Source organism: Carettochelys insculpta, chromosome 2 (genome assembly GCF_033958435.1).
Source record: "Carettochelys insculpta isolate YL-2023 chromosome 2, ASM3395843v1, whole genome shotgun sequence".
In the NCBI taxonomy this organism is placed as follows: domain Eukaryota; kingdom Metazoa; phylum Chordata; order Testudines; family Carettochelyidae; genus Carettochelys; species Carettochelys insculpta.
Genome location: NC_134138.1, coordinates 199,454,917 through 199,471,570, shown reverse-complemented (window position 1 = coordinate 199,471,570; position 16,654 = coordinate 199,454,917). Strand labels below are relative to the sequence as shown.

The following is a 16,654-nucleotide window of genomic DNA, read 5'->3' as shown; positions in this document are numbered from 1 at the left end:
GTTGCAGGGATTGGTTCCAGGTTTAGAGTTACTGTGTTGTGGTCTATAGTTACTGGTGAGAATCTGTTTAAGGTTGGCAGGCTGTCTGTAGGCCAGGCAATGCAGCAATGCCCCATTTCAATTTATATTGGCCAAACTGAACCGTCCCTACATAGAAGAATAAATGGACATAAATCAGACATCAGGAACGGTAACATACAAAAACCTATAGGAGAACACTTCAATCTCCCTAGACACTCAGTAACAGATTTAAAAGTAGCCACCCTACAACAAAAAATTTCAAAAATAAAATGGAAAGAGAAATTTCTGAGCTGCAATTCATTTGCAAATTTGACACCATTGACCAAGGATTAAACAGAGACTGGGAGTGGTTGGCTCATTACAAAAGCAGTTTCTCTGCTCTTGATGTTCGCACCTCCACATTAGAATCTGACAATGGACCACATCCCCCTGACTGATCTGACTTGTTTTCTCCTCTCTTGATGTTCACTACTCCACATTAATTACTGATAATGGGCCATTTCCACCCTGACTGTATAGACCTTGTCAGCTCTGGCCCTCCCCTTTACTGAGACCCCCCTCTTTAAATCCTCCTCTGAAACCCATCCCCCACCCTACACTTATGTATCTGACGAAGCGGGTCTTTGCCTACGAAAGCTTATGCTCCAAAATATCTGTTAGTCTGTAAGGTGCCACAGGACTTCTTGTTTAAGATGCTGTAGAAACTTTAGACTAACAATTGCTGTATCAGGCAGATGTTCTGTGGGTTTTTCATGGCTTTATTTTCTTTTTTTCCTAGGGAGACTTTCATAATGGACAACCAGAAAACACTTCTTATTCTTCTCTTTGTAGCCACCTTCTGCTCTGCTGACCAGACAACGGGTAATACAGTATGGGCCTGCTCCTGTACCTGCGGAGGTCCTCATTATCCTTTGTTTTTAATGGAAGCAGGATTGCTGCTTGTGCATTTTATCCATTCTATTATCTTTATCCGTCCCACTGTACATAAAAAGAAACCTGATGCCATTTAATTCTTTCTGTGATTGCAGACAGCTCTTGCAACAGAATTAATTTGATCAGGAATGCATTTGAATTAGGATATTAAAGATAATCCTACATAATTAAATTTAAGACAGATCTTCTGGTGGTTTGCTTTTTTTGTTTTTTTCTGTTCAAGTGTACTGCTATTCAGTGTCTTCAACATTTAAGAAAAATATCATTGCTAAACACAAAGGTTCATTGCAATAGATGGCAGTTAGAAAATTTATGTTTAGCAGTAAACTCATGCCAGCTTTGCCTATTATTCCATTAACACATGCAAGTACTTATTGCTAATTGCTAGGCAGTCTATCTTATCAACTCTAGACAAGTTACAGCACTCTAAAAATTTGACTTTTGTAATCAACTCTTTAGCCCCTTAGGAGATGGAAGAATTGAGGAAAGCATCTGTCAGTATGCAGGTCTGTCATGAAAGAATGCCTGTAAAGGGTTAAACCAGAGGGATGGCAGATCTCTGTGGGATGGAGCTAAGTAAGCCAGAGGGAGAGAGGGTCCTTTTTAACAGGAACAATGGCAGGCTAAGAGGTCTTTGCCTTGGTTTTGTGACTGAAGCAGGGAGAGACCACAAATGCTGATGAATCCAGTAAATATCCTGGCCACATCATAATCATAGCATAGATATGTAAATAGAAAGGAAATGTTTAGTTAGACATGATCAGGTTATTTTTATTTTGGATTTGGCGTGGGACTTCTCAGGCTGATTGATGATTTTTTCCCCTGTACTCAGTAACCTCTAAGATGAATTCCAGAGAAGCGAACCTCTGTGCTCTAATAGTAATAATTTTAGTTGCTTTGGTTACATCTAGCAAGCAAGTATGCTTGTTTACTTTCTTGATTGTTTTCATCTTTGGTTTGGTTAATAAAGTACTTTTTTAAGGTATTGATTTAATTCCTGTGTCCTAGAGGAGTGTCTGTGTATAAGCTTAGACCAAAAGGGTCAGCTATTAGATTATAGTTTTTTTTCCCCAAACTATCTCCTAAGGAAAGGGTGAAGCCTGAGGTTACTCCACAGGGAGATATCCAAGTGTGTCTTCCTGGGTTTTAAGGGGGAGGCTTTTTCCCTTGATTGTGGTGATGGCATTGTCCCTGAGGGTCAGTCAATCTTTGACATTGGGAAGGTTTTTTTTTTTTTTTTTTTAACCAAGCCAACCCTACAGAGGCAAGGTATTTTTAAGGATTTTTGGGCCCCTGATTTCTGCACCCAGAATGCCAGAGCGGGGAGGCAGCCTTGACAAGGGCATCTTCCTTTTGTCTAACACTTCTGGGATCATGATCGTTTTACCCTTTGTCAGGTGGTGACCTGCCATTTTGGAATGACTAAAAACCCATGGCCTTGATGCTGCACATATTTATTGCATCCCATACTCTGTTGTCAGTATGAGTACGGGGTTTTCTACCTGTTGAGTCAATACATACTCTGAGGTTTGATTTCTGAAGCACACTGGTGCGGTGCACATTAATTGCTCTCGGTTATGCTAGAGGGCACTAGAAGTTCTCTAGTGCATTTTATCATAGCACTATCTGAAACTCTTTTGATAGCTCCTTTCCACAGTGTGTGCGATACCACGCTGTATGGACAAGCCCTTACCCCACAATAACTAGTAGTAAATTAATGTAGTAGTGGCTCCATAAAGCATGTGAGTAACTCTCTCTGTGATCTAAAATCACAACAAGACAACAAACCATCATTAAACCACAAACTCCGGGTATTGTGGTGGAAGATGCTAATGTGGTATCAAGGCTGTTCTCCATTCTGTCACTTCAAGTGCAGAAGGTGGGGGCCCACAAGAAACCATAAAAATACCTTGCTTCTATAGGTTTCTCTTTGTTTCACAGATTCCCTGACCTGAAGAGGTATCTGCCACCACCCAAGTGAGACATGCTTGGGATGTCTCCCTGTGGGGTAATCTCAAGCTCTTAACCCTCCCTTAGAAGGAGAGCTTGAAAACAAAGAGAAAAAACATTAAACCATAATCTCTGACAGCTGACCTTTCAGTCTTAGGCATGCAAACTCAGAGGACCTTTTCTAGGATGCAGGAATGAAATCATTGCCTTAAAAATGTGATTTATTAAAGAAACAAAAATTATACTTGATAAAGCGTATTTGGTTGCTTTGTGTTACTGAGCAACTAAAAATGGTAGATTAAAGCACAGCAAATTACTTCTCTGGGATTCAATGTAAACGTTATGGTGTAAAAGGTAGGTACGTGAGTCAGCCTGAGAAGTCCCACAGCAAACACAAAATAATAAAAATAAATAATCTGACCACATCTGACTAACCATTTCCTTTCTACTCATATACTTGTTATTCCAAGATTTCTTTTGAGGCCTGGATATTTTTGAAATCTTCCAAGCCTGGTTTCAGACTAATCCATTTCTGTCTCTCTCTTCTGGCCACACAAAGTCTCTCAGTGGGTAAACACTTCAATTCAAAAATTCCTCCTCTCTCTTCCCATTGGCTCACCTGGCTGCTTGCCAACACAACCTACTATCTCTGGGTTTAATCCTTTACAGACAGTCATTCATGACACATGCATATAACAACAAGGATGTGGGCGTGTATACTTTACCATCTGTTTGCATGAGCAGACAAGCTAAACAAGCAAAGTATTTGTGAATTTCAATATCCCACCTCTTCATACGAATGGACATGAAGATGCACATTGCATCATCCCTTTACATCCTTATAAACTTGCTCATCCATGACCACTGACTTCAATATGTAAGGTTTGCCAATAAACTGGAATTTTCAGTGGCAGAAGTGGTGGATATTTGTTGATTTTTTTAAAAGTGCCCCCCAACCCCCAAGAAGCGAACAGGAACAACGATTATAATATTAGATCATGTAAAAAGTTATAATATGTTTCTTCAGTCTGCAGGGAAGCTTCTGTTGCAGACATTGTGTTCCTTGTGGATGGATCCTGGAGTATAGGAAAAGAGAACTTCAAAAACATGCAAGACTTCTTGTACAACATGGTCAGTAGCTTTGACATTGGGGAAGATAAAGTCCGTATAGGTCTGATCCAGTACAGTGATGATCCACACACAGAGTTCTTCTTGAACACTTACCACCACAAGGAAGACATCTTAGAGAAGATACAGAAATTACACTACAAAGGAGGGGGCACAAAAACTGGGGAGAGTTTAGAGTTCATGCTGGAGAATCACTTCAAGGAAACTGCTGGTAGTCGAAGGGAGGAAGGCATCCCCCAGATTGCAGTGGTGATAACAGATGGTAAGGCTCAGGATAACATCCGAGAACCAGCCCAGAAAGTTAAGGATGCAGGCATCATAATGTATGCCATTGGAATCAAAGATGCTAGTATGGAGGAGCTTCAAGAAATAGTTACTGATCCAGCTGACGAGCATGTCTATAAAGTGGAAGACTTCACAGCTCTGCAGGACATCTCTCATAATGTGCTACAAGTGCTTTGTACTACAGTAGAAGAGGTGAACCAACAAATCACCCATGTCTCCCAAGGTATGTCCATGAGGCTCTTCCCCTCCTCCACCCACTTTTCTCTCTTTCCATATGTGACGTGTTTAAAACTGTGACATGAAATAAAATTGTGGGTCTTAACTTCATGCATTTTCCTTATCCCTTTCTCTACCTCTTCCAGGCACTCTGAAGGATTAACCTTTAACACACTCACTGGCTACGTCTACACGTGAAGCCTACATCGAAGTAGCCTATTTCGATGTGGCGACATCGAAATAGGCTATTTCGATGAATAACGTCTACACGTCCTCCAGGGCTGGCAACATCGATGTTCAACATCGACGTTGCGCAGCACCACATCGAAATAGGCGCTGCGAGGGAACGTCTACATGCCACAGTAGCACACATCGAAATAAGGGTGCCAGGCACAGCTGCAGACAGGGTCACAGGGCGGACTCAACAGCAAGCCGCTCCCTTAAAGGGCCCCTCCCAGACACACTTGCACTAAACAGCACAAGATCCACAGAGCCGACAATGAGTTGCAGACCCTGTGCCTGCAGCATGAATCCCCCGCTGCAGCAGCAGCAGCCAGAAGCCCTGGGCTAAAGGCTGCTGCCCACGGTGACCATAGAGCCCCGCACGGGCTGGAGAGACAGCGTCTCTCAACCCCCCAGCTGATGGCCGCCATGGAGGACCCGGCAATTTCGACGTTGAGGGACGCGGATCGTCTACACGGTCCCTACTTCGACGTTGAACGTCGAAGTAGGGCGCTATTCCTATCTCCTCATGAGGTTAGCGACTTCGATGTCTCGCCGCCTAACGTCGAAGTTAACTTCGAAATAGCGCCCGATGCATGTAGACGTGACGGTTGCTATTTCGAAGTTGGTGCCGCTACTTCGAAGTAGCGTGCACGTGTAGACGCAGCCACTGTGACATGTTCCTACAACTCTCTCTTTAGCTTGAAATTATCCAAAACAACACCTACTTTTTTTAATCAAAAACAAAAAAAAGTTTGAAAAACATTTTAATTTTGGTTGGTAGAAGGGGAAAGTCAACTTATCTTTTAGTATGAAGAGAGCTCATAACTGTGAAAGGAATGAAACAACTCGCCTTTTCATTTTTTTGTGTTATCTCTCTCCTGTAGTTTGCAGAAAGGCCACTTTGGCAGACATTGTATTTTTAGTGGATACTTCAACAAGTATTGGCCCAGAAAACTTTCAGAAAGTGAAGAACTTCCTCTACACCCTGGTTTCAAGTCTTGATGTGAGCAGCGATCAAATCCGGGTTGGACTGGCCCAGTACAGTGATGAGACCTTCCAGGTGTTCTTGCTGAATCAATATTCACTGAAAAGTGACATCTTGGAACAGATACAGAATTTGCCCTATAGGAGCGGAGGGAGTTACACAGGCACTGCTCTGGATTTTGTCAGGATGATGTACTTCACTGAGTCTGCTGGTAGCAGAGCTCTGGAAAACATCCCCCAGGTAGTCATCTTGGTCACTGATGGAGAATCCAGTGATGAAGTCAAAATGCCAGCCAACAAATTGAAAGCCAAAGGTATCTCTGTCTATGTCGTTGGAATCAATGTCCAAGATATAACTGAGCTTCAGGAAATAGCCAACAAGCCTTTAAATAAATTTCTGTTTAGTATTGACAGTTATGATGTGCTTCAAGATCTCCCCAGAAGCCTTTTGCAAACCATGTGCTTTGCAGTTGAGAGCCAGATAAAAGGTAAATAACTTGTCATTACAATGGTGATGTTTCAAATATTTTTGACGCACCAGTGCAAGTAAAGGGCGATGACAATTCTGATTTTGATCTGACTTATACCAGTTTTACCTTAGCGTAGCTTGATGGAGTTCATCTTGATCTGGGTGCCAATTCAGGAAAGCATCTATGTTCAGGAAGGGAGCTTTAGCTTATGCTTAAATTTAAGCATGTGTGTGAGTTCCATTAAAGTCAGTGGGCCTTAAGTATATACTTAAAAGTTAAGCACATGCTTAAGGGCTTTCCCAAGACAGGGTTTTGGGCAGGGATAAGTGAAATCAGGCTCAGGGTCATCGATGATATGATATACCTAAAATTCCTTCTGACTAGAGATGATTGAGAATTTTCCAATGAAGATTCTACTTTAAAAATCAATATAGTTTTCTATGAAAACTATTTCTCACCCTTACTCCCCAAAATTTCATTTGGCAGTTGGGCTTTCTCTGCTTCCCAATACTTTGGTGCTGTTTTCCATAATTTAGAAAACAAAGTATATGCGTGTTTGTGTCAGGTTAGGGGAAGGTGGTAACTATACTTTCACACCATTTCACTGTATTGATTAAACAGGCAAAGGAATGAAAAACATTTTTTCTCCACTTTCTCAACTCCTCTTCCTATGTCCACTATGGGGAAAAGAAGAGAAAGGACAAAGGGGGGACACTCCCAAAATTTGAAAAAAACTTTTTTAAAATAGCAGAGAATAATGAGTCCAGTCATTACAATTTCAGTTCAGTTTACAATTCAAATCTAGACTTGCTTTCAAGTTGACCATACTCCTTTGACTTATTTGTCACATTTTTCTTTTTCAGCATTTACAAAGCACTATGCTGACATTGTTTTCCTCATTGACTCGTCTTTGAACATGAGGTCTTCTACCTTTGATCAAATAAAAAATTTCATCTACCAAATTGTTGACCAGCTTGATGTTGGGATTGACATGTACAGGATCGGCTTAGCCCAATACAGTGGTGAAGGCCATGTGGAGTTTTTACTGAACACCTATAAGAGCAAGAAAGAAGTACTCAGTCACATCCAGAGCAGTGCCCCATTCTTGGGGGGCCCTTTGCAGACAGGAAGTGCCCTGAAATTTCTTTGTCATGTCTTTTTCAAAGAAGATGCTGGAAGTCGAATAGGGGAAGGCACCCCACAGTTTGCAGTGGTCATCACTTCCGCCAAATCAGCGGATGATGTTGGAGAAGCTGCAGAGGAGCTGAAAGAGACGGGAATAAAAGTCATCTCAGTTGGAGTCCAAAATTCTGATAGGGAAGAACTGGAGGTGATAGCCACCTCTCCCTGGGTTTACCAAGTCTTTGAAGGGGAGAGCGTCAGTCAACTGCACCAGGACATTACTTATGTTTTGGAAGTACCAGTTCAACAACTGTATGACTCTGCCCTAGATGCGAAAGTGCCAGCAGGTATAATGTGTCGGCAGAGTGAAAACAGCTGCTTGAGTGCATTTGTAGATTGAGAAATTCTATAATTCACCCATAAACAAAAGAAATAGTAAATGTCTAGGTAGAAGGGGCAAGATACAGATGGCTAAACTTAGTGGTTATGAAAGGCAGGACCTCCTATGTAGCCACATGGCAGTAAGGATGCAGTATCTGTGTACAGGTTGCTAGTACTTCGCTGCATTGGTTGTAGTCAGTGAATTTCTACTCTCAGTTACATCCCTGAATTCCTATTCTTGGTTTTTGAGGGGTTTCCTGTTGTAACTAAGAGGAACATCTTGCCCAATTTTTCTATTCACTTTTTTTTTCTAGAGAGGGGCTCTAGTAATAGACTCCAGATTCAGATCCAAAGAATCAGAGATACTACAGCAGGAAAGGACCTCGAAAGATCATTAAGTCCAGTCTCCTGCCCTCACAGCAGGACCAAGCACCATCTATATCATCCCTGTTAGATGTTATCTAACTTGTCCTTGAATATCTCAAGTGCTAGAGAACTTCCCTTGCATCCTGTGGTAGTTAGATGTTGGTTTGGCTGCGAGAGGGAGAGGCAGGTTGAGAGGGAGAGGGAAAAGAGGGGGCGGGGGAGAGAGAGACTCAATCTACAAACTTTCATCTGGCTTCTGATGCAGATTCATGATAAAATGGGCCAGAACTATGAAGTTCAATTCTGAATCTGAACTCTCTGAAGTGTGTAGGAGTTTGGAGCTGGTTTTAGCTTTAATTCTCTTCTAATGCATTGTCTGAGCTGTTGGTTTTTTTTAATAAACTGTGCCAATTGTAGCCAGTCAATGATCCTGCAGTCTAATTTACAGTAATCTTGTTATCTTCCTTTTCCTTTGTTTGGCTGGCTTCTAGTGTGTTCCAGTGCCTCTGTAGCTGACGTTGTGTTTCTTGTGGATGAGTCCAGTGGAATTGGATTAAGAAACTTCCAGCTGACCAGGACCTTTCTGCTCAAAATAGTGAATGCTCTAAATATTGGCCCAAACGATATCAGAGTTGGCTTGGTGCTGTACAGTGATGAACCAAGGCTAGAGTTCAGCTTGGATATATTTGAGGACAAATCAGATATTTTGAACTACCTGACAAAATTGCCATATCGAGGTGGGAGACCATACACTGGTGCTGCCTTAGACTTCCTAAGGAAGAAGGTTTTTACTCAAGAGGCAGGTAGCAGGAAAAGTCAAGGAGTGCATCAGATAGCTATGGTTATCACTGATGGCCAGTCTTTAGATGACTTCATTGAGCCTGCTTCTAAACTGAGACGGAGTGGGGTTGCTGTCTATGCCGTGGGCACCAAGAATATCTCCAGGAGTAGCCAGCTGGATAAAATCGCCTCTTATCCCCCAAGGAAACACGTCACCAACTTGGAATCTTTTTTACAGCTGTCAAATATTGAATGGAAATTAAAAAAATGGCTTTGCAGTGAGATTGTGTCACACACCTTTGTGGTCCCAGTGCAATCACGGACCTTGAAAGAAGGTAAGAGGGACATATGACAAGCGGGCCCAGAATCTTGCTTAGGTTCATTGATGGAAGCACAGTAACTCTATTGGCTTTCAAGGATATACTGTGAATTTGCATTGGTGTAACTGAGAGCAGATTGTGGCCTTCTATTTTTGTCAAATGAAGTATCCAAGGCTATGAATTCAGTCATATTCTTTTTACAGTTGTACTTTTATCATTGAAAAATAGGACTTTTGATGGTATAAGAATGTAAAGCCTGGGGTGAGGAGGGGACTGTCTCCCACTTAGGAATCTTCCTTGGATGTTCTCCAGACCTTCACAGAGAAGATGGGCTGAGCTAATCTGCCCTGTGACATCTTCCCCCTGTGCCTTTGGCTCCCTGAAAAACCCTGCCATTTCCAGAGTCCCATGCCTTGGGCATCATGGCTGGGGGGACATGAATTGCTGCCCTCCATCCTTCAGTGGTAATAAATGTTCAGGTATGGTAATGGAGCTGACACAAAGATATTGCAAGGCAGGTTTATAGCCTGTCACCAGTGTTTCATGTAAGCTAGGCCTGTGGGGCTGTTCAGGAGAGATTCAAACACCACCCAGTTGATAAGCAGAGTGCCCACAGGCAGGTTTCTTGTTTCTATGGGTGGTGCACATTCTCATATGCCTTGGTTCACATAAAATTTTACTTTGCACATAGATGGAAAAATATCTCACATAGATGGAAAAGATTAGAGGGAACATTGTCCGCTACAAGTGAATACCATCAATGCAGAGGCCTCTGTGCCAGGCACAGAACCAGTTCTACAGGAGATCCTGACATTGGGGGCATGGGGGTGTATTGGGTGAGTAGCAGGTGCAGCTGTCACCCCTCCCCCAAACCTATTCCATGCCACTACCACACCCATAGGGGCAGTGGTGGGACAGGGCACAACTTAGGTCAGCTCCAGGGTTTGACCGAGCCTCCTCTCAGGGGGCCAAACCATCGTTATCATCCTCAGAGGTACACTCAGTATCCCTTGGTCCAGGCAATGGGCCTTACTGGTGGCACAGTAATAATTCAACTGTATGGGAAAAGTGCTGCCCTGATTTACAGTCAGCATGATCCTATCAAAAGACTGCTCTGTTACACATTTTAAGCTACACGACATTGTCTGTGCCTCCTCCTGTACGCACACAAATACACACATGGATGTGTGTGCACACTGATGCTGAAAATAGGTTGTTAGTAGCCTTGCTCACATTAGAGAACTTGGCATTATAAGTCCTGCAACGCTTATAAGCACCTTATGACCACATACAGTGCTTGAAGAAGTTATATGTGAATGTACAGATGGCAGATTAGAGCAAAATTTAGACTCATGTTACCCTAACTCCTATGCTTTCTGTTTGTCCTTTGCTTAGAAAATGAAGTTGTTTTTTCCCACACCAAGTATTATTGCCAGCTTTTTTCTGTGGTTGCTCTCGCATGGCAGTAACTGAAAGATCTTTTCACCTTTCCCCTTGTTTCCTCTCAATTAGGCTGCGAGGACACAGAGGAAGCTGATATTTATTTCCTGATCGATGGGTCTGGCAGCATATACCCAAACGATTTTCAAGACATGAAAGTATTCATGAATGAGATGATCAGCACGTTCCGGGTCAGTGCCAGCGGAGTTCGCTTCGGTGTGGTTCAGTATGCAAGCGCTCCTCAAACAGAATTCATCATTAGCCAGTACAACAGCGTGAGGCAGTTAAAGGAAGCAGTCCGTGTGATTCAGCAATCAGGAGGTGGCACCAACACTGGTGATGCTCTGAGATATATGAAAAGTCTTTTTGCAAAAGCTGCCAGGGACAGCGTTCCGCGGTTGCTGATAGTCATTACGGATGGTGAATCCCAGGATCACGTGACAGAGGCAGCAGAAGACCTGAGACAAGAAGGGATTGTTATTTATGCCATTGGTGTCAAGAACGCCATTAAAAAGGAACTGATAGACATTGCAGGAACAGAAGACCGAATGTTCTTTGTGAATGACTTTGATTCCTTAAAGCATATCAAACATGATATTGTGCAGGATATCTGCTCCTCAGAAGGTAAGAGGTTTTCCTAAATCACTCCAATAATTGGAAAGAAGAAGGCACCTGTATATGCTCATGGTAATTATTTATATTTATTATTTGCATTATACTAGCACAGATGGAGTGCACATTAAAGAGAGCTTAGCTATATAAACAGGAATAAACAACTTCATTCTTTTACGTAAGTTGTCTCAGAAGAAGCGAGCAGGCCCCTGCTCTGAATTGTCTGTAACCTCACGCTAGGCTGTCTGAGAAACTAAACAGACACACATTTTGAGCAGTATTTGTACTGTCCAGAACACCATGTAACTGTAGTATTTTGCTGATTTTTGGATTCCCAAGTCTGAGCATGAGCAAGTGAGGGTTTTTTAAGGTATTAATTTAGGACCACATTATTGATCATATTCAGAGTGGCTGTGGATTAAGGCCACCATATAAATCTTCCTGCACCGCTTTCTGAGATGTGGGGGAAGGAGACAGTGAAACAAGATGTGGTTGTATATTTATACATGCCATGGTCATCAGTGGAGATCAGACTCAGTATCTTCAACACCAGAACGTAAATCCTTACTATTTGTTTAGACTTTAAGAATAACTGTTAGCAAACCACAGGCTATTATTTTCCTTGGGATCTGCTCTTGAAGATGAAATTTTCTATGCTGTTTTCAGTCTGCATAGTTTTGCAAATAAACTTAAGAAGAGATTCAGAATTTTGTCTTCTGTCTTTTACTTTCCAGCCTGTAAAAACATGAAAGCTGATATTATTTTCCTGGTCGACGGCTCTGAGATCATCCGCCCTGTCGATTTTCAGAAGATGAAGGATTTCATGCAGCTGATTGTGAATAGGTCTGATGTTGGGGCTGATAAAGTTCAGATTGGCTTGCTGCAGTTCAGTTCAGAGCCCCAGGAAGAGTTCCAGCTCAACAGATACCACAGCAAGTCTGACCTAAGGAAAGCCATTTTGGGAATCAGGCAGATTAAATCTGGAACATTGACCGGGAAGGCCCTCACTTTTGCCTCATCATATTTCGATGAACCCAAAGGAGGGCGTCCTGGAGTAAAGCAGTATCTCTTAGTGATCACAGATGGGGAGGCCCAAGATATTGTAAAAGAGCCTGCCAAGGCCATTAGAGACAAAGGCACCACCATCTATGCCATTGGTGTTCTCCATGCAAATAACTCCCAGCTTGTGGACATTGCTGGCACTCAAGACAAAGTGTTCTTTGAGGATAACTTCGATTCCCTTGCCTTTCTGGAAAAGCAGATTCTCTTTGAAATTTGCAACCCAGAGGAATGTAAGTGATAGTAACAACCTGTTGGGTCTTTCTAATTCTTCTTTATTTTGTTGGATTTACTATTAGTCCTTCGTAAGGTTTGATTCCTCCCCACACAGATCTTTCCATGAGAGATCTTCAGATTTTCTTCCATTGTGATATTAAGCAGCAACAGTAAAGTAAAATGCTATAACAGAAAATAAGACCACTCTCTCTTTATACACCATAGTTTCATGCTTTTCCTCGGGAGTTGTACTTTATTTCCTTTCAGACAAGTGTATATTTTCTCTATGGACAAAAAGAAATGCCCACAGCCTTTCTTTTAGTTTTTCTTTGTATCTTGCTTTTCGGAATGTTCCTTCACTTTCTGGTTTCACCTAGCAGTCCGATCAAAAGAAGCACTTAGGCCAGGAGCCTGAAGGAGAAAGACCCGATCATAACATTACTGTTTTTGTTTCCTTTTGTTTTGTTAACAACAGCATGCAAAAGGACTGAAGTTGCAGACATCATATTTGTGGTGCATGGATCAAGAAGCCTCACAGATTTGCAGTTCCAGGGCATACAGAGGATCATGGAGGCTGTGGTGAATGACTCGGTGGTTGGAAAAGACAATGTTCAGTTTGGGGTTGTGATCTATAGCACCGATCCTCGGGATCATTTCTCACTGAATACATACTTAACTAAATCACAGGTCAGAGAAGCAATCTCTAACTGGAGACCTATTTCAGGCCTAACTTTCACAGCAAGGGCTTTGAACTTTGCCAGGGAGAGATTTGGTATGGCCTATGGTGGTCGTACGTCCTCTCGTAGTGTCACCAGGATCCTGGTGCTTATTACTGATCAGCCAACTTCTCTTGAGGATAAACCCAACCTTCCTGCTGCAGTAAAATCTTTGAAACAAGATGATGTTAATGTCTTTGCTGTTGGAGTGGATGAGGCGAGTAAAACAGAGCTTGAAGCAATTGTGGGAGAGCAAGAGAAATTGTTCTTTGCACAGAGCTATAATGAACTGGAAATGTTACACAAAAACCTCACTCATGCAGTATGTGATAAGGCAAAGCCAGGTAAGTGAGGCCTTGAAATTGAACTGCTGTTGGTTTTTTCCTTATATGTTTTCTGCCATTTCTCCAGGTAATCTAGCTGGTTACAGGCAATGCCAGACACAGGCAATATCCGTTTTAAAAATGTTTTGTTGAGACAAGGTTAAGGGTTGGATGGAAATCTCATAGAAGCCATTTCCAGGAGGGAAAGCAGCATGTGTCAAAATCAGACCCTCTTGCCATAATTTTCTTGAGCATTCTTCCAGCAAAGCACATTCTTTATTTTAAGCACATGATCAATCCTGTTGACATTTATGGGAACATTCATGTGCTTCAAGAGTTTTTGCTTTGATTTCTCTTTTTTCCCCATACCATGGTCCTCCCTTGTCTTCTCCCCTTCTGGTAGTTCTCTCTGCTCTCCATCCCCTTTGCTCTATAGCTGCCCTCCACCCAATGCCCCTCTCCTCCTGCTAGGGCTTATGTGTCCCTCCATTCTTCCTTCACCCCATGTCAGGACCTCCTTTTCTTCTTCCAGTGGCAGGGCTCTGTGTCATCCTTTGTACCACTCGTCCATCCATACTGGGTGCCCAATTTCCCTCCCTCCAGGGGTTCTGTGTGCTCCCTGGTCGTCCTTCTTCCTATGCCAGGGTCCCCCTTTCTCCCCATGCCCGGGGCTCTGTATACACCTCCATTTCCTCTCCCCTCTTATTTCTTACCTATTTGTGACAAACAGAGGTATGCCGTGTCATTGAAGTAAAGGGTCTCACTTCACTCATCCAGTAAAAATGTATAAAGAATAAAGACTTTGTACTGAGAAAGAGAAGCAAAGCACCATTTGCTTGGGATAGCTTAAACTTCCCTTATAGGCCCCTTAGTCCGTGATTGTCTCATATAAGGCTTTCTTGTAATGAGTGATCTGGTAACTCTCTTGTTAGTTACCCTTGGTCTAAATGATTACAGTAATTTCCATGTCCTTATGAATGGAATAGTTACACTATTTCGATTTAAGAGATGAGAGGCAAATTTTCAGTGTGTAGAGGCTCACTTGTTCTTGCAGACGTGTACTGCAATAGCACACCTGCATGAAGTAGGACAACTACAACAACTACTATATATAAGTATCTAAAGACCCATTTGTGTGCACTTATGGGGTAGCAATGTCTATAGCTGCGGTAAATATATGCACAAATGTTCCTTTGGCTGAAACATCAAATGAGCTGAGAGTGTGGTCTTAGGCTTTCAAAATGGGTGATTTTTTTTTCCCCCCAGCTCAAGAATATTTTCCCTTTCCATATGGTTTTTGGGACTTGGGGAAATTTATTTGGATATACCTGGTTCTCAAAGCACCTCAAACATTTCTCAAAAAAAAAAATTCTTCTTCTCATGTATTGTGCTGATTTCTTTTCACCACAAGCAATTATTTCCTTTTGTGTTATCTAGCATATTCCATTGACTGAAACACACAAGCATTGCACAATTCTGCTATAAGCTTTCCTTTTGAAGTATCAAGCTCACAGAATGAAAGTTGCCTGTACTAAATATCAGGAACCCATGGTAGCTCCTGCAGCCAACTCGCTCACAAACAAGAAACTGCCCAAGTTTCCAGTAAGCCAACAGACCACTTGATTCCCATCCCATTCAAAATAATCAGAAAGTGCAGAATACTCCTCCTAGAATGCAAGCAATTTTTCATCTTGTGACACTTTACACAGTAGCGAGATGGTGATGGTGCTTTTAGTGGATTACATCTGCTAACTCTCCAACATTTGCCTGTCATTCTGTGAGAACTCAAGATAAACCTGACTTGGTTGACAGTCTAACTTCAGACAAAAATTTTGTATGACCTAGTTTCATCTCACTGCCAATAAATCATAGTTATGGTGTGTAAAACATCCAGGAGCTGGTTCACCTGGCATTTGCTATTTCTTACAATGCAGAGTTTCTCTCTGTCCAGAAGGCCTAATGGTTTAAGTGGGACATATGTGGTGGGGGTACTGGCTGGTCTTCATGGAGGGAAATATCTCCCAAAGAGACAAGGGTGCTGGAAAGGAGAAATGGATGAGAATGATGGCATTGGCTGAATTCTTCCAGATTTTTATTGCTACATACGTTTTTCCTCCTGCAGCTTGTGGCAAACAACAGGCAGATCTTATATTCTTGATTGATGGGTCAAGAAGCATATCTGCACGCAACTTTTCTGCCATGAAAACATTCATGAAGGAAATTGCAGACAGTTTTATTATTGCTCAGGACAAAGTCCAAGTTGGTGTGGTCCAGTACAGTCAAGATCCCCAGAAGGAAATACATCTTAATGAATTCCACTCTGAAACAGCCATAAAGGAACGGATTGACAGCATTGTCCAGTTAAACACAACCACCTACACTGGCAAAGGTCTGAGGTTTGTCAGGAGCTTATTTGAAAGTGCTAATGGTGGTCGGAAAAAACAAGGAGTCTTGCAGAGCCTAGTAGTGATTACTGATGGGCAGTCTACTGATGTGGTGGACGAGGCAGCGATTGCTCTGAGAAATGATGGGATACACGTCTTTGCAATTGGCATAGGGATTCCAAATTCATTTGAGCTACTTCGAATTGCTGGTGATGCACGCAGGGTGTACGTGCTGGAGAATTTTGAAGAGCTGAAAACCACAGGAAGGAAGATAGTCAGTGAAATCTGTGAATTGGAAGATCGTCCTAGCCAGGGTAAGTCACAAAAATCTTTTACTGAGTATATCTATCTATGTGTAGGTTCTCTGTGTGTCCCACATGTTTGTGATTAGTTAAAGGAAAGAAATTACTTTTCTGTAGTAGATCATAGAAAATTTAAGCAATGTATTTTTTTTTCAAAAGTTTCGTGGTTTGGAATGGCATAAAGCAGTCCTAGCATATGACCAAGTCTGGTCCGAGAGGTTCAGCCGATCATAAGCAGCAGGTGCAGACAAATTCATAAGAAACACAAAGCTCCTGGTTTTTTATGCAAGAATCAGTAGTAGAACTGGATGAAATTTGTAATTTCTGTTCTGTGAGAAATGCGGGGGCGGGGGGAAATGTTGTTCCATTCTGGAATGAAAAGTAACAGGAAAATCTGAAACAAACATTATTTAGGGATGAT

The 16,654-nt window shown here is 42.2% G+C and overlaps 1 protein-coding gene across 1 annotated transcript in view; it reads left to right on the top strand.

Annotated features, from left to right (window-relative positions):
• The first annotated feature begins 812 nt into the window (after positions 1-812).
• LOC142009762 (collagen alpha-4(VI) chain-like) overlaps positions 813-16,654 on the top strand; it is a 98,547-nt gene continuing 82,705 nt past the window's right edge. Inside the window, exons 1-9 of the mRNA XM_074988296.1 lie at positions 813-882; positions 3,932-4,540; positions 5,643-6,230; positions 7,076-7,681; positions 8,573-9,196; positions 10,694-11,245; positions 11,968-12,525; positions 12,984-13,568; positions 15,670-16,245. Coding sequence (XP_074844397.1) covers positions 813-882; positions 3,932-4,540; positions 5,643-6,230; positions 7,076-7,681; positions 8,573-9,196; positions 10,694-11,245; positions 11,968-12,525; positions 12,984-13,568; positions 15,670-16,245 — 4,768 coding nt within the window. The remainder of the gene's footprint in view (positions 883-3,931; positions 4,541-5,642; positions 6,231-7,075; positions 7,682-8,572; positions 9,197-10,693; positions 11,246-11,967; positions 12,526-12,983; positions 13,569-15,669; positions 16,246-16,654) is intronic.